At 41.4% G+C, this 26,109-nt stretch overlaps 1 protein-coding gene across 1 annotated transcript; it reads left to right on the top strand.

Annotated features, from left to right (window-relative positions):
- On the top strand, positions 1 to 21,137 carry LOC124252945 (TRAP-T-associated universal stress protein TeaD-like). The gene is made up of 4 exons (XM_046686633.1): positions 1 to 324; positions 11,487 to 11,576; positions 18,132 to 18,241; positions 19,520 to 21,137. Exons 1-4 carry the CDS (start codon positions 246 to 248, stop codon positions 19,724 to 19,726), a joined length of 486 nt encoding a protein of 161 aa, XP_046542589.1. The 5' UTR covers positions 1 to 245; the 3' UTR covers positions 19,727 to 21,137.
- Positions 21,138 to 26,109: the final 4,972 nt, after the last annotated feature.

Here is a 26,109-nt window from a genome sequence, read left to right as displayed (position 1 = left end):
CATAAGCGTCCACGCATACCGGCAGTTAATCAAATTCAGTCATTCAGTTGCTCTGGCACTATCCCTTGATACCGAACATTCCCCAACAGACTGCCGGCTCCACCGTCGGCCTGCACGGACTGCAGTACTATAATCTCGGACAGTACACGGACGTTCGTTCATGTTGACCAACTTCTTTGGAGCGTTATCGCATCGTGGATTATTCAGGTCAGTTTGAAGGAAGCAGACGACATTCACTGTTAAACATGGCGGCACACCCACATCCAGCTCGGCGAGTTGTGATAGCTATGGATGGAAGCGATTACTCGGTGAGGGCGTTTGAATGTGAGTACATGTTAGTCTGAATTCACCTGTTCTGTCTAGTGCGATATACGTCTAGGGCAGTATGCGTCCCGAACAGAACGTCTGTGTACACCTGTCTCGTCTACCTATCTTCATGTGGTAATTATGTTTACATTGGGAACCTGTTGCACGGACCAGCGGGAAGATGCAGGCGTGTGATGACACAAGAGTATTGCTTTGCGGCGTTAGCCAACAACCACTTACTTTTTTAAAGAAAAATATATGTGTGGTGGTGCTACCGGTAGAACAGGACACCCTTACCCTTCTCACGAACACCTGGTGTTATCGCGCTTATTGTCAGTGATCCATTCATATAAGGTTAGCAGCTGTTTTGCCTTTCACGAAATAATACAGACAAATAAAAGAAATCACAGTGGTAGTACATATAATGAGTGTAATGGAATCTGTTTCTGGTTATTTCCTGGTGTTGACATATGTTTATGAATAATGTCCGGACTGAAATAGAACATACTCCCTCATGAGATTAGTCCGTTACTGATTCAATCGTTGATAATCATAACTCCCCTTTGGTGCGAGAAGGTCTCCTTATGTAGGAGTGTAGTAGATACTGTATCACCTTCCCCAGGCAGATCTGAGGTGGGATTGACAGTGATGAGGGTACTGTCCCCGGTGTAGGGCTGCAGTATATGCCCTGAGTGAGTGAGTTTAGTTTAGCACCGCTTTTAGCAATATTCCAGCAATATCACGGCGGGGGACACCAGAAATCGGCTCACACAATGGACCCATGTGGGGAATCGAACCCGGGTCTTCAGCGCGACGAACGAACGCTCTAACCACTGTTCTACCCCACCTCCAGATAGCCTTTGAAAAACACAGGTGCAGTGCATTTGTAGTATTTTCCTCAAATGAAAGGATGGAAACCACCTGTACGGGGGCAGACCATATATATAGAAAATATACTACTCACACTTTGCTAAGGATCACAAAAATTGCCAACTTTACTTATACATAGATTTATAATTTGAAAGTGTATCCATTTAAAACTGCATAAATAATGATATGGTAACCCCTCTTTAGGCAAACAGTCACTTTAATCTCACCTAATGCACTTGATACATGAGTACACGATAAAAATGGTTTTCATGGCGCCAATCAACCATTTTGCAAATTATGGCACTAGTGATTGACAAGTACACAACACCTGTCAGGTATGGGATCCACAAGATGCAGTTACATACTGGAACCTACGATCCTTGCTTACAATAAGCTTAAATATTTAAACCAAATTAGACCCCACATCATAGTTTTCTGTTGAATCAATGATTTGATCCCTAGCAAAGTGTGAATAGTATACATATATGCACTAAGTGTATTTCACTATTGCACGGGTGAGATACAAGCCTGGTATATACATGTTGTGTGAGAAGGGCACCTAGCACGTGGGAGGTACAGGTCAGCCCTAGTGAGAAAAGGATCACCTATATATACACGAACGTACACAGATATATAACGAGGCGCAGTATTCAGTATATGCTCTCCCTGGCCTTTAACAACGATTGTCGTCCAGCTTGATTTGGTACATAGCGCGTGAACTAATCCATCAATATATCTTGTTAATACGTTGGCCACACAGCCTATTATTTGCCAGCTTATCGATGAATTGTCTGTTCTGGACTTCTGTCTTGCATGTATGCTGATTTACTGCGAGCCGGATTGTATGCTGATTTACTGCGAGCCTGATTGAATTGGATTGAGTCGTCACGGTTAGAAGCATTCTGTTCGTGAAGTCTCTTTTTTCTGTGTGATATGGAGATGATAGTGTAGTGTGTTTATTAATTAAACATCCCTGGTTTTAACGTTATGTCATACCTTGAGATCACACACCGTGACTGCAGTAATCCATAACTATATCACAATACATTCTTTCTCTGCAATATGGACAGGAACCTTTACATAACAATTGTGGCGAGTACTGCGGTTGATTTGCTGCTCATTCATTAAGGGTCACAATGACTTCTCTTTAAGAGTAAGGGTATGTAGGGTAGCCCAGTGGTTAAAGCGTTTTTTCGTCACACCAAAGGCCCGGTTCGATTCCCGACATGGGTACAGTGCATGAAACCTATTTCCGGTGTCTCCCGCCGTGATATTACTGGAATGTTGCTAAAAGCGGCGTAAAACTCAACTCGCTCATTTACTTTAAGAGTATCTGCTTGGCCTGTGTTGTACTGAAATACGCTAAGAGATAGTTCTCGTTGTTTCCTGTCTGGCAATTGGCGGTAAGGGTCTAAAACAAGTCCTGATTGGTTTGAAGTCAGTACACTGTGCCTGTTTGGGTTATTCATATTGGCATATCAGTTGGCTCCGCTATACAATCAGCATAAACCCGGACCTGCTCAATCACGCACAGGGGCGGTGGGGCTAGCCTAATGGTTAAAGCGTTCGCTCGTCACGCTGAACACCTGGGTTCGATTCCACACATGGGTACAATGTGTAAAGCCCATTTCTGGTGTCCCCCGCCGTGATATTGCTGGAATATTGCTTAAAGACGCGTAAAACTAAAAACTCACTCATCAATCACTCACGCAATCGCACACGCACACTAAGCAAGAATTCATTTCGACCCACCTCACCTACTTCTTTGGGGACCCCAAGTTTTATATTTCCGCTGAGAAGTCGGGATTACTGCTAATACAACATCAGATGAAGGGATTCGGACCATAGTAGCTGCACGGCCAACATTTCCTAAGTGGTGGATGGAAACTTGTTTCAGAAAAGATGCTTAATTCTGTGGTCGATACACGATCAATATCCCCACACCATGACACAATGACATGGACACAACTGTAGACAGCCAGCAATATAACATGATACAGGCTTCCTATCTCCTGTCCGCCATTACCCTGGACAGTTGGCCATGCAGAACTGACCACAGAGAAATCATTCTTCCACTGTCTAACTCTTCAGACACGTTCCTCGAGGTCTTCTAAGCCTGAGCATGAACACAACGATGGTTTTCAACATGTTCTTTAACGCCTTTTGTGTTTATTTTTAAATTACTGTAGGCTGGCTATACAACCCCAGCTTACAATACCAATTTCCTTAATGTCCTATTGTGTCTGGAGGTGGAAGTGGTTACCAGAAACAAAATGAGTTTTGTTTTACGTTGCTTTCAACAGCAATCCATTTAACATCAGGTTGGTAAGTGTGTGTTTAGTGTGTTTTCAATTGTATTCCGTCTATTGGTTGACTTGTTTCCATATGAATAAATGATTGTTGTGAAACACAGGGCGATTGTAGCTGTACAACCATTGAATGTCAGTGTAGATTATAAGCTGCCGAAGTTGATCGTGGCTCTCTGCTCGCTTTTATGCAAGCTGGTTTATCTGCCGTACTAGGTTCCATTAGGCGTAAAAGGGGAATATTGGTGGAAATAATATGATTGGGACACTTGTTCTTTGCTCGCGAGGTTGTGGTAAAGCAGCCCAAGCTGAGAGTTAACACAGTGAACTCCACATATTGGCGTATCCTGCATTCTCCCTCGGAATCCCAGTGAACTGATTCTGGCAAACTAGTCCAGACTATTACCATAAGGAGTTCTTCAAATTGTTTGCGGCTGACGGACCCATTAAGTTCTGGTTGACATGAAGAATATTAAACGTAAAATCCGCTCATCAGTCCGACAGAAACAAGAAATTCTCACCAAGTGATTCATGTGTTTTATACTGAGTGTGTTGTTAGTGCTGCTGTATCAATGCTTCTGATCTTCCATTGTCCTAATTATATGAAGGCAATGAACTGTGTGAAGCTTGTATATTTGACCTATCAATAAAATGCAAATAATCTCTCTTTCATGTCAGGGAAAAAGCCAATTCTTTTATACGGCTGGGAAATCTGGCATATGGTATGTTTTTGGGCTCAACTCTTTTTTAGCAAAGAAAGCTGTCAAGAATTCTATATCCAATGTTATAGAACGAAGTCTGTATAAACAATAGCCTTCAAAATTCATTTCGTGGAGGCCATTTTTACTGAAACTGACTATACCTTTTACTGGTTACATTACGAGGCTGTCTCTCTCAAAGTACCTTAATCTATTATTCCCTTAACATTAAAGGATATATCAGCTCAACCACAGCGAGCAGAGATTTCAAATTCCTTTAAAGTTTGGAATCGCATATTCAGAACTGAACTTGTGCTTGAAACTTCTGTAACATCCATGTCCATCCCTTTCTGTTTGGTTGTTAAATTCCACTTATTTAGAACTTCTTGTCGTCGTTTACCTTTAGAACTAAGTAAGTGAACCCCCATAAATGAAATAATCTGTGACATGTGTGATGTTGGCGATGAATTTCGATATACATTTTCTTTGAGCTTTCTTCAAATATCATCGGAAAACATATGTCCCAAACTGCTATGCTTAAAAACCCAGTGTGTTAAAATTTAAAGAACTGTTTAAACTCCGTACATTCTGTAACATCGTCCATGGAACCATCCCGCCATTCTAAGAATACTTCACTGTAGATGTGTACCTCATGCCGACTGTCCGGGAGTTCTATTATGTTGGGTTGTGAAGCTTCCTTCGTCATTGCATTGTGCCAGTACTTGAACAGATCGTTTGCTATTGTTCGTGACGTCACAGGCTATTTGAGATGACGTTGATGCAGATATTGGTGGAACTGTTGTCTCTACAAATAGGAAAAGCCGCATTTTCTATATTTTGATAGAAAGCGAATAATGCTGCTTCTGTGCCAATGTGCCAATTTCCAATGCCAATGTCTTTCTTTTCCCTCGCTAATTTCTGTTCTCATAACTTGACATTTAGAGTTAGCTTTTCCTGTTTTGCTCATAGACGAAAACACGTGTTCCCCTCACAAAATGCACTGTAAGCATAAATTCCTACCCTGTGTACTTCAGTGGGTGTAAGTCGGAATAAGGAAGAACTTATTACAACTCGTCTATATTTAGCCGCCACAGCTTCTCTTAAATGAACATTGCGTAGGCTTGTAAAATAATAGTATTACATTCTTCTGGAGAATTCCGGTCGTTTTAAGATAATCCCTTCATATACGCATATCACAATTACTCCTCCGTGGGTGTGGCATATTTGCGTTCGAGAGTGTTTAAAGTTTTAAAATCTTCACACCGAAAGAACTGTGAAGCTGTCGGCAAAGACGTGTTTATGGCGCTGTCATGACGTCATCTGTCCTTGGAGGGGTATCCTGTGATGGATGACATACAGCTATATATAGAGCGTCACGAAGAATAAACCGTAGCTTAATTGTGCAGTTGAAATTTCGCTGTGCCATTTCCTTGTAATATACATGACTCATACCGAATATAAAAACATTGTAAGTCGACATCTGATTGCTGACATGTGGATAATGTATCGTTTTGTCTACATATAGTGTGTTAATTGTACATGGATAACATAGTCGCATTTTCTGTACATCCTCGTTATAGCGAGCTTGTTGGGTGATAAATGGATGCTGTTTCACCTAGCTTTGATTGATCTGAGGACGATGTAAAAGTGTTAAGCATGCTTGCTATAATTTTGTATCTGTCTGGATTGCCACAGAGCACATTTCCGACTCAGCCCGTCGGTAGTCCTAGATTGATGCACCCTTTACGTACACGGGCAGTACGTAACCTCGTAAAACACGCGATCCCAATATCCGATCTAGGGACATTATGTTACCAATGCCATCCATACAATTAACCAGTATTGAACATAATTGTAGAACGTAAATAACTTGTCTGAAGTTCCCCTGACGCTATATTTCCTGGAACTGGTGGTAACGATGTGAAGAAATTTCAATATTCCTAACCCATTTTATAAAGATATGAGAATTAAATTAACTAAAACATTACCAGGTGTGTTTGGAAAATCAGTCGTGGAAACACTGAAGGCCTTACAGTGTAATATCACATGCAGAACCATCGGAGAAGCAATCTTGTTTGTTTCATATGTTTTGCCCGGCAGGTTAGAAGTACTTTAGATGAATGATCGTCGCGCCTGATGGGAAAGATATGTCTTATAAGTGTCGATCATTTACCCTTGGATTTTGAGTAATATATTCAGGTTCCCCATGAAACTGGGTAGATACAGTATCATGTATCAGGTTACATATTATCTATCGAGACATCAAAGATACATAGAAAATCTCGCCGGAGTGCCCTTTGATATTTCAAGATCTCATTCATGACCGCGTGTAGAAAACTACTACAAGTATAGCTGGTCCTTCAGTTCTTGGCCACATTACATCTAACATTTACTGCCTGTTCTTGACTTTCCTGTATAATATCAACCATTTGCAAACGCTTTGAGTTTCAGGTAATCCAATGTCTTCAAACATCGTTCTTTCGCAGAGTACCATGTATTAACTGGTAAGGTCTGTTGAATGTACAATTTTTCTCTGGATGGAAAGTTCTAATTGTCATGGTAACCGAAGTAAATACAACATTTTCATCGGTTTACGTGACTGACGAACGCCTGTGGTGTTCTGCGTGAAAACGTTTGCAACTAATTGCAACTGAACAAAAATATTGTATAATACTGTAACTGAGAATTGTATAAATACCCCTCAGTGCCAGGTGTTGGTATATTGTTGAGACGTGGGTGGTCAGCCAGTTACAGTGTTTGCTCGTCTTGTACTTGGCACATGTTCGATTTTCCACGTATGTGCAGCTTTCGTGCCCAAACCCCCACTCTCTCATTCAAAAGATTTAAAGATTGTAATTTTTATAAAAAAATTCACTCAGTACTCACGTATTAAATGTGAATATTAGCAGAACATAACTCCAGATTCAAAGACAGGTGAACAGTTAGTATTTTGTCAAGTCACCATGGGCAGCAATGCAGGCTTCAATGCGGCGGGGCATACTACTGATCAAAGAAGTTAGAAAGTCGTGGTCCATGCTGTCCCAATATCGGACCACCTCTTCTTTCATTTCAGCAATATTTGTCAGATTTTTCTTATTGACACTTTCCTTCATAAGTCCCCAAACATTTTCTATTGGATTTAGGTCAGGGCTATAGCTTGGCCAATCTAATAATGTCATATTTTGGGTCCGAAACCAGGCCTGTGAATGCTTTGAACGATGTTTTAGGTCGTTGTCCTGCTGGAAAATCCAAAAATTTCCATAGAACACGTGAGCAGATGGAAGTAAATGTCCCTCGAGAATATCTGTGTACCGCTCACTGTTCATATTCCCTTCAATACACAGAGGGGCGCTGCCCCTAACACAGATATGCCACCCCACATGTTAAATTTCGGACTGTACTTTGGGCGCTGATACAAAGGTTTTTCAGTTTGTTTGGTCCAGAATTTCAGTGTATTAGGAAACAGCCACACAGAACTTTCATCTGAGAAAATCACATTGTCCCAGTTAAAATTTCTATGCTGTAAGCACCAGTTCAACCTTCGCTCCTTTTGTTTTGGTTTCATGATCGGTGATGGAATTCTTCGACTTTTCTGCCAACCCATTGCATGCAGCTCAGTTCTAATTGTCTCCTTACAGACAGCCACAGTTCCTCTATCAATCATATCCAGCCTGAAGTTTTCTTAACTCCTTCGTTTGTTTTTAGAAACAAGAATACCAAGCCGCCTCCTGTCACCGACAGTCAATTTTCTGGGCCTACCTGCGCCTCCCTGGTGCTCAATGCCATATCCATTTGCAATATTTTTCAAAACACGATAAACAGTGGACAAAGGGATGCCTGTTCTACTTGAAATCACTTTAGCTGATCTGATGTCCTTGTTATAATACTCTAAAATCAACTTCATCTTCTCTAAATCATCCATACTGAGGATCACTGAAAATGTCGTCTGCTAGCAAGTAATCAAAGGGGATAACTCTTCACAAACTAATGAAAAAGGATTAACGGAGTTGTCTCTCTTGAATGAAACCAAGCACTTGATAGCTGGTCAAGGTTGTTTATACTAGAAATCCAATTAAACATATTCCTAAAATTCTCAATAATTTCTGGTCATACTATATGTATTACTGAAACTCTATAGGTAAATGATCAACAAGAATACATATTCCCATCAGGAGTGACGGGTATTTTATAATGTACTCCTAAACTGCCAGGCAAAAGAAAATGTAGCAAGTATGTTTGGTGGTGAGCTGAAAATGAAACAATCGCCTTTATGTTGATGGATTTTATACGGATATTTTAGTTTGGAGCCTTAAGTTGTTGGTATGTCGGGGACTATTGTCATCCTATCAACCATCTGATAAGATTTGTTAGTTTTGGGGGTAATCCATTTTTGATGTGTATACTTTCTGTTGACCGACAATATATTCCAGTGATACTATCTTTTAACGACAGTAATGTCTCGGGAAATCCATTATCGTCATTACAATCAGGAAGTTACTGACGTTGAATACGTCTGCATTCTTCTGGCGCTTTTACTGGCTGTCAGCCATTGAAGTCCCTGGATGAAGGGAGAACATTTCCCAAGTCTTGATGATAACCACCTCTGATCTCATGTGAAGAGAACAGGTTACCTCTACAGGCTTTATTACATTGGAACAGGTGACCTCTCCAGGCTTTATTACATTGGAACCGTGCATCTATTGATTAGGGGGCTCATCTCGCTGTTGAATAGTGTATGTACAAGTCACTTGAAGCCGAAGGTCGAGGGTAATGGATGTAAAGGGTGGCGGAATAATGCAGTTTCCTATTTATTGCTACCAGTAGTATGATTGTCTGCGCGTCACAATCAACAATACAGGACGTCATATGTCAATCGACAAAATACACTATTTCCAGATATCCAGAACACACTGAATGAATGAATGAATGAATTGGATGATGTGCGGATGGATGACCAATTGACAAAATGTAAAAATATATCAAAAGACTTTTATAATGTTCATGATAAGTTTTGTGGAATCATGTGGACACTGAGCTGCTATAGATGTAGGCAATATCGTACTATCACTTATGTGCGTTGTTTAACACCTCACTCACGAATATTAGGTGTTGTGACGCAAATATGTAAAACTCAAAAGAAGGAAAAGAACGCAGTTAATAGGTCAAGATAATATAAGTTGTATGCTTCTCTCGAGGGTAATACGGTCTGGTGTACGCCTTTTTGTAGCGTTCCCCGATCCGGTAGGCGAGGGATAACACTGCTACAAAGAGGCGTACATCAGACCGTATTACCGGAGGGAGAAGTTTACAGCGTATCCATCTTACCGCCATATTAAATGTACAAAATATCATTTTGATTTATTTTGAAGATCGGTAAGGTCGCTACTGACTAATATGTAAACAAAATGGCGTCTGCCTCTCAACTGGATTTTGAAAATCAGTGAAACGTATTCTGACAAGCTTAAAAGTGCTTTAGAAATTGTTAATTATGTTTAAGTTGAGTGTGCAAGCGATGCAATGTATAAAATAGTTCAAATAAAGCAGTGAAAGTCAGTAAAATAAATGTGTACATAGTGCACCCCAAAACAGCTATTCGAACTGCATGCGTCATATTATGACGTCATACGGTTGTTAGCGATACAGCTTCTCGGCGGAGAGTTTGGAGATTACCGTGGCAGCAGATTACATTGTTTCCAGCTGTCACTTTTCCAGTTGTCACCAAGCTAAATTACGAGAGAGACAGCTTGAAGTTTTGAAGTTGTTGCCTTTAAAAACAAGAAATAAATGATGTAATGCGTCAGTAACCACAAGGTTTTGTTCACCAGTTCCATTACTTGCTTTGCTGAACTGCGGTGATAACTCAACTTTGCCGTTTTTATTCTTTCGACAGCAGAAATTTTGTCTTTTTCTTACATTTGATTCACGATACACTTCAAACAGTCGCGTTCAAATATTTACACTTGGGAACTAATCATAGATTATCGTTTTCACTGCATTCATATCAATTACGTAATGTTTTTACTCACAATCGAAACATACGACGACATTCACGGCAAAGTGAAAACATACGTGGCGTTGATTCAAGTAAGCGAGAGAACGACAGCCACAAATCAATTTGTAGAATGCTTCAGAACAGAATCCTAATCGAGGACCGTAGTTCCTAACAGTCACTTGACACTTGCCAGCCTCAAGGACGGACCAGTGGGCGTAATTAAATATATTATACATTGGCTGATGCTGTCTCTGTGGACGTAGGTCACTGACCGTGTAGTCAAGGTCATCGGAAGTGAAGAATATACCAGAAGTCCGTGTACGTGGCAGAATATGTTCATATAATACTATGTTCCATCCATAATGAGACGTGCAGTTAAATAGGTTCCGTCAACATCCCATGTGGCATTACCTGGAATTATACCAGGGATGTTATTCATAGATGGCCACGAGGCCAACAATACATGTGTAAAACGATCAGACAAAAACATGCATATGGACCACACTGAGAATATATATCTTACTACATCAATAGATAAGATTATATGTTCACTGAGATTTTTTTGTTTCGATCGAAGTTCAAACACCTTTTTAAGAACGATACAAAGTCTTAGTGATGTTATTTCCTCTTCTCGTGTCACACATGTATTGACCTTGAAGAGAACGGGTGTAGGAAATAATAACTTTTTGCAATGTTCATTTCGACCACCAATTGTCACCACGTGCGCTGCTTTCCCTTTCACGTCAAATCAAATCTGTCCCTGCATATGGTTGCATCTGGATATTCTCTCGATGACGTTATATATAATACTCGTAATTATGCACTTTTGATCTGCAATCCATGCGACTGTCTGGTCAATGTGTATTTGTTTGTTGTTTACGCCAAGGTCTACAATTCTCCATCATGACGTTCAGTAATCTAACTTGGCGAAGCAAACCATAGTTTTTGGTAACATGATACGTTTCACATAAACGTTCGTCGAAAGTCGCGCGTGCTGAACGTGAAGCGAACAGGTGCGTTGTTGATAAGTTCTGAGTATTCACTACCAAGGTATCTGTTGGTATGTTCCATTTATCCAGGAGTCAGTGAACTGTAATATTGGCATGTGTGTGTTGCCAATAGCTACATTCGACTTCAACTAAGCAGTAACGACATAGTAAACAGATCTTAAGTGGGAGACGCATGTCGTGAAATGGATTATGTTGAGCTCGGAGCTACGTGTCCACGACGACTGACTGATGACATCCCTTATTCTTCTGTTGTCTGTTGCGAACCTGTAATTAACAATCACCATGAGTTATCCCTCTGTTACAGGGTACGTGGCTAACCTCCACACAACAAATGACGAGTACGAAGCAGTGATTGGCTACTGTCCGGAGTACGGTCACTTCTTCCACTCTCCACGTGAGTAGATATCTACATGATACTATAACTAATTACATATTATTGTATTGAGACAGTCAGTGTAATAAATCCCCTACCGCTATCATATAGCTCCACTGGTCAAAGTTCAAATGAGACAATGTTCCTATCTCTACCGTGTAACGATACATTCATATTGCACTTTCCAGAGTGAGTCTTATATCTATCCGGTCAAAGTTCATGACGTGGTTACAACTCATATGTTACAAATACCTTCTGACCACTTCATGGTCTATCAACAGCTTCTTTAAAACAACAACAACAATGAAATATTCTCATTATATGCATATGAACATGTTAAGGATGTCTGTGTTGGTAAGCCTGTTGAAGCGGTATGTTTGAAAAAACGGTGACGTTAGCCACACCATACAGTGATAACGATTCAACATGAGCAAGAAGCTGAGTGTCGTGAAAATTCTCTGCCGGGATGATAGACGTTCTCCATCAACTTCAAACAATGAAAATGAATACTATCTATAACAACCTACTTACGGTTTATCTGTCCCTCCTGTTGGTTATGTGTGTTGCAGATAAGCAAAAGGCCAAACACTCTGGGTTTCTATTCAACCACTCGGTGGTTTCGGGAGGGGGTCAAGCGTAACTCTCCCAGAATTGCCTTCCCCTCGCACGTTCGCCATTTCCCCCACTTACGATATAAGCACCGACTTTACAGTGCTGAACTGACATCTGTCTGTGCTGCTCCAGAATTAGTCTATCGCTTATTCAGAACACATATACTAGTATTTTTGACAGAAACAGTCACCTAATGAGCCCAAGTGAGATGGAACCTGTGGAAAAACCTGGCCTTGTTTGATATTGTATAGAACTATAGGGATAGTGAGACAGACAACGCCATCTACCTCATGACATTAAGTCTAATCTAAGATCACAACAACTCTTTCAGTGGAGTATGTGGTCTGGCACTTGCATTATCATGTAATGAGAACTGTAGTCCTTCTACAAGTGCCAGAGCGGAATGGAATGTAAGGATCTGTGGAGATCACGGCATCGTGACACAAGAAGCGACTCTCATGCCGCACGCAGAACATACGACAGAGCACTATGACATGACATAAACGAGCGTTAATATTATGGCGTCGCATCGTTCATCGTGTTGACACACACCTGACATCAGGGCCGAACATAACGGTGTCTTCTGTGTCCTCATGGCTTCATGCGTACAACATAAGTTAGCAAGCACCGGTTAGTTAACTCCACAATGTGTCCCAACACATCAGTGTTGGTGTTGCTTACTTCCCGTCCACTCCTCACAAATACCGAGGGGGCGGAGTGGTTAAAGCGTTCGCTCGTCACGCTGAACGCCCGGGTTCGATTCCCCACATGGGTACAATGTGTAAAGCCCAGTTCTGGTGTCCCCCGCCGTGATATTGATGGAATATTACTAAAAGCGGCGTAAAACCCAACTCACTCACTCACTTACTCTCACAAATACCGAGATTATTTTTCGGCAAGCTCAGGTAAAACAATGGTCTGCATGGTATCCGACTGGTTGTGGTCAAATGATTGATATGTGTTATAGATGGGGCCTCACGTCTGTCTTACAGGTCTAGTTCTAGTAGTTTCGGAGGTTTAATTCATCCAGGGATTCGAACTCAAACTCCCAGAATGGCCCACCTAACCGACAGCACACAAAGTCAGCGATCTAACCGACTCATCCATCACGGCTTCCACACAAGTATAACTCCGACAACTGGTAGTCTAACTGGCCTCTTCCCAAACATGAAAAAGAACATTATTTGCAAATGATGATGAAGCGATGTCTGCTGTGGGCGAGATTTTCGAACACCAGGAGAAAGTCTTCAATAAAAGTTGGATCAGTGCACTCCAGCATCGGTATATTAATCAGCAGCCATGAACGCAATCCATACTAGCAGGGACACCCAGTATGTATTTCAGTGGAAAAATACAAGACCATATATATAGTGTTTTAACGATGCAGCGGTGTTGTAATATAATTGAGAATCCGGTAATTTAACGCTTAAATGTCGTGCTATGAACGTCCATGTCCCAAGCATAAATACAAGTACCCCAAGTGACTGGGCATACGCATCAGGCAGGAATTTCCAGTTTAGCTTCATATTTCATTGCCTGTATACCAAGTGCATTTGCTTAAAATGTCCACAGAGTAAAGGCTGATGAAAAACAGAGTTTTAAGCATGGATCATATCACACTATGGCAAGTCGCACTTTAAGTACAGTTCGTAAGGTGTTTACGTCTCATTAATGTTTCTCCATAGCAGCAGTCACAACTTGCCGCTGCATAGCCGGCTATGCTGGATGACTGACTGCTTAATGACCTCGTGTTATGAACTGGGCAATTTAATGTTATGCCCGTTCAAAAGAACATTCAACTGTATGCATTTCAATTCAGATCTTGCATTCCTCATTTATTATGTTCGCATTTGAAAATACATGTATAATCCTCAGTGGTAAATAATGTATAATAGGTTTTGTGTAACTCATTTGGGTTGGCGTAAAACTAAAATGGCGATTTCGTGATTGAACTGTATTTACTAATGAATGTGTCGAGGATTTTCCGAAGAAGCAGAACCAGCGCGTGTTTAGAATGACTGAACAAATATCTGCACTCTGAAGAAATATCAGAAATATATTCACCGAAAAAATACTGATATGAAAGGCAAAATCGAGGTTCGTTATTCTCGATCAAGTGATGTCAACAAGTGATAACTTTAATGTTCTTGGACTTTCTCATGGTATCCAATCATAGGTTTCAAATCAAGTAACGATATATATGTGAAAAAACAAACCGGAAACAAGAATTTGTCCAGCATTATGTCTAAATTATTTGTGTGTATATATGCTACTATGTTATGCGTTTATACATATGACGACATGTACAATTATGTCATAAGATACGTATAACATTATACAACGGAACGGATGTGTACAGGAAGGTGGTAGTGGTGCAGTGGGGACGGATACAAAATGTGTCTAAGGGATTTCGAGACTGAACCGTTGGGGTGAACCAAGAAAGCGGCATTTATAAACTAAATTGTGAAATTAGTACATGACCAAACAAGATCAAAGAATAATCAATGTGAAATATTCAAACATGTTGTTTAGGGGTTGATCACTCCCTTGTGTCTTACATATAGTTACAGCCAGTCTTCTAAAAGCTGTCATCTCAATCGATTAAGACACTTTTTCACCGAATTGTCATTCAACAAGCAGCTTTCGTAAGAACTATCAGGGCAGGTTGAATCATCTGGCAACTCTGGTAGGATAATTTTGAAACAGATTTTTGTATATTGAAAATGAACCCCCTCCAGTAATATGTAGTGATGTGTTTTTTAACATGATGACGTATGCTTAATGTGACCGTTCATGTTCAAGTCGGTGGCGTTTTGTGCGGAACTTGGACTGGTGTGTTCCTGTACTCGGGAACACTGGAACAGCTAGTCATGATTTATATTTTATAGCTGCAGGTCCTGTGCGCACATGTACATGTAATATCTGTTGAGGTCTGCGTTGATTAAGAAAATAACGTTACTATCGAAGTCTGCTGGAAAATACTTGTCTTGTGTAACTTCAAGCCTGCCATTTTCGTAAAAAAACCACCAGGGGCAGATAACTCTAAATCACGCTTACTGTTCCACCATCACTCGACATCTGACAAGACAGCATAGCTTTAATCACTTCTTGCTGCTGACTGCGACTTAACATGTATTTATGACTGTCCCTACAGCCACATTACACTATCGAGTGCTGGCAATGGTTGCCATAGAGAGGTCAAATACTGATCAACAGATATATAATGTGCAGAAATGACGACCATGCGCCCCCTGCTGCCATGTTAAGCATTCGCTGTACGCCTGCCTGCATCAGTTCTTGTTAATGTGTAATTTGAAGGAATTATTGATCACCCGCCCCATTACCTGAATTATTCACGGTTTATCTCAGTTTCACACGCCTTATATTCCATGGGCGGATCCAGGAATTTTGAAAGGGGGGTTGCCATAGGGGTGTGTGGGTGGGGTGTTTGCCCCAACCCCCTCTGGATCCGCCAATGTATTCACTATACAACCCATTCTTATTCAAGCATATTCTGCTTGATTGTTTAGATTTCCCAGACAAGGCCCAGTGGTGAAAGGGTTCGCTCGTCACGCCGAAGACCCTGTTCGATTCCCCACCTGGGTACCTATCTTTACGCACACAAGACACTGTGCATCATTCAAGCTACTCCCAATTCTGCTGTCTTGATAGATGATATCACAGTGTATTTGTCGACTGGGTCTGTATCGTGTTCCAATGTTGTTCCATGTCTGAACCAACGCTTGTCCGAAATCAGCTAACGTCAATGTCTGATTCTGGGCTTGACGTAAATGTCGCTCCATTTCATCCCAAGTGTGCTCGATAGCGGACAGGTCCGGAGAAACAGCTGGCCAAGGAGTACCGGAATGTTCTGCTGTCTCAGGAAATCTGTCACAACACGAGCAACATGTGGACGGGCATTATCTTGCTGAAGTGTGAAGTGACGTCTCTGTCATTGAATCAACGGCTGCACATGATGCCTAAAGATCTCATCCCTGTATCCCAGACCTGTCAGATTGCCATTGACAATAACAAGTTGTGTCCGACCGTGTGATGTGATTATTCCCCATAACATAACGCCGCGCCACCAAACTGTTGACGTTGAATAACGCACGCGTCAGCATACCGTTCACCTTGCTGTCCCTTGCACTACCATCTGAGCTGTCCAGATGAAATCTCGACTCGTCAGTGAACGAAACAGCTTGTCTGATGTACCGTAGATGCTGTCTGCACCAGGCAAGACGTGCCTGTCGGTGACCTTGGAGCAAAATTGGACGTATTGCAGGCCGTCGGGGCCGGATGTTGTGCTCCCTATGTCGGTACCGTACAGTCTTGGAACTGATTGGACATAAGCCAGGAATGGCCCTGACAGTCTGGAACCGATTCCTTAGATGGGTCAGCCGAATGTGGTTGTCTTTCTGACGTGACCTCACGCGTGAACGGCCTGTCAGAGGCAAATCTGTTCCCATTATGTCGAAAACGTTTCCATGGAGATGAAATTGTGTTTCGATGGACACTCAAGCGTCTGGCCACTTCATTTTGGGCCATTCCAGTCTCCAGCATGCCCACAGCGCGGAGACACTGATTTTCTGTAAGCCATGGCATGACATGGTAGAGAATCAACCGTTCTTCAATTTTCAATATCAGGTGTCAAAAACATGCAAAAAGTGAGTAAGTTCATTGTGTACAAAGTGCACGTACCACGCGCGATACGTGACATCAAATTCCTGCAAAGCGCCTTGCTACGTGTTTATTTACTGTTATTTTTATAACTTTTCAAATATGTTTTTATTTTATGCAATTTTTGTTATGCCCCGTTACTTGTTTTCGTTAGTATATTTCAAAAGTTCTTCATATTCTCTCATTTGTTGCTGGTAAATCACAATCCTAAATTGTTTGTTTTTAGCCTTCAAAGAGCAAAGATGGGATATTGTGGTGGAGAAACGTATAACCTTGTTGGCACTGTGCAGATTCTGTTGTTTATAATCGCCAGGGAACCTGCATAAACTGGTTCTGGGACAGTTTCTGTTATCATACATAAAAATATATATGTTTTCACATCAATGTAATGAATTGTATGTAAATCGATACATTATATCGTGAGTCTCGTAGAGCGGTACGATACAGATTGCACCATCGGTACTGACGACTATAATGGTGTTGCTGGATGGAGGTCACGGTGAGAGACAATGTTGGCGATGCTGTTGGTTAATGGTTGATGGAGATGGGTGATCAGTAATGGCCATCCAAAAGTTAACATTACTGTCGCCGGCAGTTGTATTTCTCCTTTATTCCCTCCTGCGGCTGCTGCTCAAGTATCAAATAATAAGTTGTACGCGCTACCTGTATCTGACGCACAGGTAATTCACGGGCTTTTGCCTGTGACGTCAGGACAATTTGAATTCACCTATTGTCACCTGTCAGCCTCGGACGATGGCAGACAGATATCAACATTTCATGATGTTGTCTTTTCAAATTACAGGCAAATAAACAGCTTTTTAAAACAACTCCGTCTCCTAATATTTGTCTCGGACAATAAGAGACCCGAACCTGCGACATTACCCCCACAACATCCGGTTCCTACCACGTTGTGTCTGAACCCACCGGAACAGGAACTGTAACCAAATATTCGGGCAGCGTTGACTACAGTAATGTATGTAATCTGCAGCCATATCTGCCGGTCGCCAGCTCAATACAACGGTGTAAGAACTACGAGCATAAGATGATTATGGTCGAGAGAGATATTTTCATTAGCCCTGGGTTGACGTACGTTGACCAATCTCCATCATGGCCAACTCCCGACTTGGCTGGTATCCGACTAGTCCCACACGATATAAGCTCCTTACATCAAGGTGGTATTCTCTGATTCAAATCAAACTGTTCTACTCGGCGAGGAAGGGACATTCCTATTCTTAATCAGTGTACAGGTCGGGTTGACTAACGATTTTCTTGTTCTATTTTCAGTGTTTTCATTCCACACAGACGCCACGGAGATTGCCGAACAGTTCCGGAAAGAGGAGGATCATATACAGAGCGTCTGCGCGAGCCTGAATACCTGTCTGGAGCAGTCTGGGGTAGGCGGATCAGACAGATGCGACCGTTCTCACGTGTCTCAAATAACCCTGAAGTAAAACGTTAAAAAACAAGCTAACTACAAATCTTGTGACTGATAATTATGTAATGTACTATCATGACAGTTTCTAAAATGGAGCGGTGGGGTAGCCATGTGGTTAAAGCGTTCGCTCGCCACGCCTTAGACCCGTGTTCGATTCCCCACATGAATACAATGTATGAAGCCCATTTCTGGTGTCCCCCGCCGTGATGTTGCTGGAATATTGCTAAAAGCGGCGTAAAACCATACTCGCTCACTGTTTCTATGATCGTTTAGGATTATTTAACTTTTAGAAGGTTATTCAATATGATCATTTGAGATCATACATTTTGTATAATCCGTGCACATTGCTGAATGCTGGTCCCGGCCATGTCGTGGTGAAGTGAACTAGTGTCTAACTTCTCGTTCAAGATTATTGCACTTATATCGCCATATGCATGCACGTGCGAATGTGCGTGATTGTACTATAGTCCGTTTGGCTGAAAATCGGACCGATGAATTGCAATCTAACTCGAAAAAACTAAACATAGAATACTCCATGAAACACTTATCATAACGTCAGACCAACTCTGTGATTTTTTGGCAGAATTTTTTACCTAAAAATAAAAAAGTTGTTTAACAATCTATCATTAAAATTTTGACACAGTTCACTATTTGTTACGAGAGAGGACTGCAAAGGAAGGAAACAGCCAGTTGTACGGGAAGCACGTGCACAAGTGCCGACAAAGTCATTGATTCATTAACCTTTTTGCACACCTGGCTGTTCCTCTCTTTGCACCCCTCCCTCGTAACAAATAGTGAACTGTGTCAAGATTTTAATGATAGTTTGTAAAACAACTTTTTTATTTTTATGACATGAGTTCTGAAAAAAAAATCACAGAGTTGGTCTGATGTTTTGATTATCATCAGTGTTTCATTGAGTACTAAATGTTTAATAGTTTTCGAGTTAGATTGCAATTCATCGGTCCGCTTTTGAGCCAAACGGACGATGCTGGTTTTACCGTGGCCACCAACTAAGATACCATGCTGCAGACACATTAACTGTATTCCGCTCCGACCAGTCATTGTAATAGCCACTTAATGCCAATCACCAGGTATTGCAACAACTTCACCTTTTAAAATGAGGCTGCACCAAATTGGTACATGGAAGTTTGTACGGGTGAAATCACAGGAAAAACACTGCATCCATTTCACAACATACACGTTTCATAAAGAATCGAACTGTGTCTTTGTCTTTCAGATTCACGGGCGGGTGGTGAGACTGGCAGACAAGAGTCCCGGGAACGCTATTGTGCGTCTGGCGGAGGAGGAGGAAGCTGAGTGCATCGTGACGGGTACCCGTGGACATAGCAAGCTGAGACAGACGTTGCTAGGCAGCGTGAGTCAGTACATCGTGCATCACGCGCACATTCCCGTGTTTGTTTGCAAAGACAAGAAGGGGAAATAACTTGATGAACATTTAGATTTCATTACATATCCAGGGAACCTTCATGTCATCGTAACATTATTCAAGCCACGTCTCTCATTCACAAGACAACAGAGAATATCGTTATGTTTATGAATAATTTATACATGTCCTGTATGTTATGTGTATTTATATATTGTAGATATCACTATTCACCTTTGACTATTTTCTGAGAAAGTGTCTGAACTCATGCTAACCCATTTTGTTAGAAGATATATATTCTGGTATGGTATACAAACTGAATCAAATACAACAACTATATATGCACCTTTCTAATTCCAAATATCTGTGCTCGTCTCCTACTTCAGTCCAGTAGACAGAGCGTCTGCCTGTAGAGCGGAAGGTCGATGGTTCGAACCCGACCACGTCACACTTAAAGACGTTTAAACATGGTGATTGTTGTTACCTTGGCGCTCGACCCTAAGAGGATAAGGGACTGGTGCGGAGCCAGTATGACGTGTCCGAGTGGGGTATCCCTGTTTAACTTACCTGAAAGAGACACATGACTGATTGCCAGTTTCCAGCTTCTGCTTCATTCGTAATGGCGATGGTGATTGGTCACATCAAAGACGTATATACGTCGTTGCTCCAATGTTCGCGACAGGGCTATGCATACCAAAGAGACATAGTCAAAGCCTGTGTCAGAAGTTAACGACAAATGAGCATACCAATTACAATCGTTATTGAAGAGCTCCAAATGGCATCATCAAACCACCTAAACATTTACGATCTTGTTCCTATATGACCAGTAATTCGTCTTAAAGTTACAACCAAGGTCAGGTTTTTTCCAAGTGTTTGAGATATCTTAAGTGAGCGAGTATGATTTTGCAATGTTCCAGCAACACCACAGCTGAATGAAACAGAACTGGATTTCACACAAAATACCTATGCACGGAGTAGAACCCAGGCCTAAGGTGTGAACACCTTGACCGTGAGGCCACCCCATCGTATCTCGTGGAATAGAAATACACACCGTATGTTTCTCTGTCGTGCCGGAGGTCATATGAGTAACAAGACGTTGTAAAGAACAATTTAAATCGATTAGTAAATTTGTACAAAACATCTATACAATCCAGCACGCATGTGCTGTCAATGTAATTGTTAGTTTTTCTGGTCATTAAATCTAAACTAGTAGTTTCCCGGAAAACATTGAACAATGATTTCATTTAATTTACAATTTCTCACCATACCTGAAAACAGTTAACAGCAACATACACAAATAACCATGAATTTATTGGTTGTGCCATTTTTGTTATGCACATCCATCGGTTAACTGCCATACAGACTCCGCAATCATTAACCTTTGTGTTATATTTGTTAGTTATGGTCTAGAGACTTACGACTATATGCTGTCCTTTTGATGTATATATAATAAATATTTTCTCAGATTTAACAATACGGAGTTTTGTTTTGTTTCTTTTTTTTTTGTAAACTGACTAATCATTGCATGGTTCACGGTGTTAAGAAGGGGGATTTTACAGACGCTTCACATAGATGTCCTAACTCTGTCACAGCGACCTGTGAGGTGAGGTGAAATTGGTTTTTACGTCGTGCTTGAGAATCTTTCGCTCATATGACGACGTGCATGCGTGTGTTTGTGTATGTGCGGCTGCTTGTACTAGCCCAGACTTAAGCTGGTTTAATAGTGCTAGCCCACTGAGATACCATGCCGCAGTGAAGCATGGATACCCCACTCAGACACATTATACTGACTCCGAGCCGACCAGTCCTTGTTTACCCATTAATGCCGAGCGCCAGGCAGGGACCAACAAGTACCATATTTTAACGTCGTTTGGTATGACGCTCTCCGGGCGGACGCTCTAACCACTACACCACAGAGGCGGTCACAGCGACCTGTACATAATTGAGTCAGGACAATGCTACTGTCCATACCAAACTGACAAGTTACCTGACAACTACCCTGTAACATGTCCCAGGTCAGTCCAGTATTCCATCCAACAAGATTCGGGAGATCAGATGAAGAAGACGCACAATGTTATCAGTTTGTACCGTCAGTGAGTCCGCCAACGTCATGAAGCGATCCATTTTGTTTCCGGTTTCTCGAGTCTGCTCAAGTAGTTAAAATACATGGTTGATTAAAATGTAGGATGGTATGGCGGGATAACTATGAGTACAGACATGTTGGTATATTCCATGAGTTAACTTAAAGTTGTGCATCTAAATCTTCACAGTGCTGTCAATGTAAATGAACTAACAGCAGCTTATTATCATGACCATCAGCACAGCCATGTGTTGGTCAGCTGCATGTAATTAACCTTAGATCGAGGGGGTGGCTACTGCAGGCTGACCATACAGGGCGACCTGACAGTCAGTCGTCGAATGCTTATTGTAAGAGGGACTTGACCCTCGGACAGTGGCTAGGCAGGGGGGCTGACGATCGCCTGTATGATGGTGCCTCCCCGTTGGCTGTACTTCTATGTAATTGTATAACAGGAGCTCGAATAAAGTAGTGTGGACTCGCTGATAGACTATTGTATTTGAACCCAACCATAAACACCCGGGATATATTGGGTCGGAACCTCTCAGCAGGGAATCTTTTCAGCAGATCTCTGTCGGTATCCATCCATCCTGGGTCCACAACACAACGAAAGTGAAACTGCCACCAACATCAGACTACGAGAACAGCTGCCAACCCCGCCTGTCAACTATGTCAGAATTTGGACTGTCGCAGTTTCAAGGACATGATCCATCAGTACAACTGCGGTGATATTATGCTTTTGTTCATGGGATATCGTGTGAAAACAAGAACTGATCCATCTTCAACAGCTACACGCACGCCGCTCGTCAAACGGCAAAAACTGTGTTCGTGCAAAACGAAGAATAAAAGAGGAGAAAACTAAGAACTCACAAAAGCAAAGTATTCCAGCAATATCCAGTATACTGACTTTCAGTGATTCTTCGGTGTTTTCAGTTGTTGTACCCTACATGGTGAGTGTTGGTACTATTTGGTTCATTATTGTCAACATCAATACCTCTCTTTTCCTTCATAACTGCAAGTCCGATAACAGGTCCTCCAGTACATTACGTTTTCTCTGGGGAATCCGCCGAAAATTAAACGCTACTCGTTCAGTCTCAAGAACTTTGATTCCAGAAGTTTGTCTCAGTTCAAAATTGCGCTGATGAAGAACTGCCCCCTACATTTATCTCAGTCTGCTCTTATTTGGTATGTAGGTCTTCCTGTAAAACAATACGGCAAGGCCCGAACTCAAACAGTCCTTTCTAAAATGCATTCCACCAACCCCTCCCTTCCCACGGCCATTCCCCAATCTGCCCCCTCCACCCCCTCCCACCACATCCCCAGTGTATCATTTGCCCGGACACTAATACAAGTGCACCCATTGTAGGTTTATACCATCTCAATCCCCCAGGAGTGTCGCCTCCATCCCCTCAATGTATTTTCAACACCACTCAGTGCCTTCTTTGTAAATGCGTTCAATGTCATGTCACTGTTCTGTAAGCGCTTTGGTAGCGTACACCTGTGTGTGTGTGTCTGTTCCATCAAATTACTTGTGTGTGTCCTTGTGCGCCGCTCATTAATATGCTCTGAAGTACATATGTATTCATTTGACTAGGCCGTTGTTTTTTTAATAATGGAAGCATAAATATGGGTTCAAATATGTCGGAAATTGATTTGCCATTCCTTGCTGTTCATGGGCAGAAGGTGTTATACCCTGGTGTAACCTTATACTTTTCTATTTCAAGGAATTTGTCATATAAAGTTTAAAATATTCGCCGAAACATGCAATCTTGAAGCTGCATTTCTTTAAGATATTATTTCAGTACATTGCTACAAGATTAATAAAGCGATTTATATTGTCATTTATGTTATTGTTTTAAAGCAAGGCTTCCACGACACACATATTTATCTGTCCCTTTGACATTTTCAGCAAATACTGTAACTTTTATGTCGATATTTCTATCAGAAAACCTCAATTAATATCATCATTTCAATTTTGTGATACGTCGGGACTTTTTGAAACAATGTCCATTAAATATAGAATATATCCCTACTTCTGAGAAGTATGTGCAATTATTGTCACATCAGCTACCCTGTTATATTAATTTGGCAATTTGAAACAATATTATAACTTCTCATATTAGTTGTGTATAATTTATATAATGTATATTGTAATTTAATCGCTACCTCATTTACAATGCTTATTAGGACGCGTGACACGACCTTTTTCACAAAAAGATATGTTTGATTGAAGATGTCGCGTATATAATATGTGCAAAACACAGTCCACAATATAGGCCTTGACCTCATGGGTTATGGGGTTAAGCTGCGGTCACCTGTCACGCTCGAGAGGCCCTCGCAGCTGATACAAATACCGTATGTCAGGGAGCGGTCGCAACATGACGAGGCCCTGATCAGGTTACAGGTATCTTAGTACGATCGATAACCAAAACCACGACCGAGTGCTTTTCACCTCTTTGATTCATTATCAGTTTTATTAATAAATGAAAGACTTAATGCAGAGATCATATAATATTCTATTATATGGTCTCTGATTAATGACAGAAATATGTATTATATCAATTGACAAATTAATCTTCTCAAAACGACTAAAATATCTTTGGATATATCATCTTTACGACCTGAATGTGTAAAGTCCACTCTACTAGGGTTTTGTGGCGGTATTGCAGAGGCTCGTTCACTGTAAGACTGACACCCGTCTACAGGCTGTTCGACTTCATTGCTGGGATACACATTTAATCAGACTACTTTTTTGCCTCACGCACTAGCCTTTCTCAAGAATAGTTTATGGTGTATTTGTTTGTATTCAAGGAAACGGACTTGGACGGAACTGTTCTTCGTGAAACCATGAGGATTATCAGAGTCCGGACTTTAAGGGTTCCACTGTAGGTATTCTGCGTATCTAACACATTCAATAGAAGACCAATAAATGGGAAAATGTCTCCGACAACGCTCACGGTATCAAAAAGATGTCAAAACACATAATTGTTTTTTGTTGTTTTACGTCGACATATACCAGGCGTATGACGGCAGCTTGTATGACATCGAGTCTGGACCAGACAATCCAGTGATTGACATTATGATCAACGATCTACGCAATTGGGATACAATGATACATCAACAAAGCCAGCGAGCATGACCTCGTAATCCCGTTAGTCGCCTCTTACGACAGGCCTGGGTTGCTCAACACAAACTCTAACCCGGATCTTCCCAGGTTTCAAAATACATAAAATTGTAATAAACTCTTTCTACTGACATCCCGTGAAGTTATCAATTGTAGTTATAGCTTCCGTTGTTTCCGTTTTCCTGATATTCATATTTAAAAATCGATATTAAGCCATTTTTATAAAATTTTAATCAAATTGGCGGCAGGAATGCATACTTGTAACATGATCCACGGGCTTGTATGACATCTGGGATGATTTATACTCTGTTCCCCTTTAAAACCCTTTGGCGTCACATTTGGCGGTTATTGGGGTGGGGTGTGCATTAATGAGGATTGTTCTCTATTTCTCGGACTTTTTACATGAGATTTACAACATTCAAGAGAGGCCTTAGTAAAGCTTTAAAAATAAATTAGTCATTTGGACATTTCCTGATTTGATGGGGTTCCATTTTTGACTTGTATCCTGTGTTCCTGTGTTGTTTTCAGATGAACAATTAACTTGTCTTTGCGTGTGTTTGTGACTGTGCAACCGCTGACGCAGGATACTCTTCATCGGACACCTATTATCATCACTATGTGTCAGCTATCCTTCTGCTATGGTGTAGCTGGAATCGGAGACTGGGCTTTGACATTGCCGTCACTGTTCATGATTATCGAAAGGGTTTTGTTCCGTATTTGGTTACTCTGCAATGTTTGTTAAGTATGAGGCCAAGCTGAGATATATCGTGTATTCCTGAAAGTGCTTGCGGTGGGGAAATAATTGAGTTATTGTTCAACATCTCTACATTCACGAGCATATATGCGGGTGCAGCCTGTCTACACATACTTTCACCACATGGGCACAATGTGTGAAGCCCATTTCTGGTGTCCCCCGCCGTGATGTTGCTGGGATATTGCTAAAAGCGGCGTAAAACCAAACTCAGTCAGTCAGTCAGTCAGTCTACACATACTTTCAATGCATATATAACTTTTCACTATACAAGTCCCCGGGGCTGAAGTTCTGCAAGCTTATGGAGCCCAGTGAAAATGCATTATCTGGCTATTTGTGAATCACCACTCTCCATTTACAATTATCACTGAGATCGATCCTCTTATCATTGCTGGATTGATTGATTCAGACATACAGCTGTCATACACTGCTGGCCTGAGTTCAGACACAATAGTGACCCATGGATGGTGGAAACGGGGGCTCCTATAACA

The sequence above is a fragment of the Haliotis rubra genome, unplaced genomic scaffold (assembly GCF_003918875.1).
Source record: "Haliotis rubra isolate DU_JTF1 unplaced genomic scaffold, ASM391887v1 Scf53, whole genome shotgun sequence".
Classification (NCBI taxonomy): Eukaryota; Metazoa; Mollusca; class Gastropoda; order Lepetellida; family Haliotidae; genus Haliotis; species Haliotis rubra.
The sequence above is the reverse complement of the archived record's forward strand: the minus strand, read 5'-3'. Positions and strand labels throughout refer to the sequence as shown.

Bases quoted from the DNA above. Each gene is read 5' to 3' on its own strand.
- LOC124252945 (XM_046686633.1), top strand. From the start codon at position 246: ATGGCGGCACACCCACATCCAGCTCGGCGAGTTGTGATAGCTATGGAT. The intron at 11,577-18,131 runs GTGAGTAGATAT...TTCTATTTTCAG, and splicing joins TCACTTCTTCCACTCTCCAC to TGTTTTCATTCCACACAGAC. The intron at 18,242-19,519 runs GTAGGCGGATCA...TTTGTCTTTCAG, and splicing joins CCTGTCTGGAGCAGTCTGGG to ATTCACGGGCGGGTGGTGAG.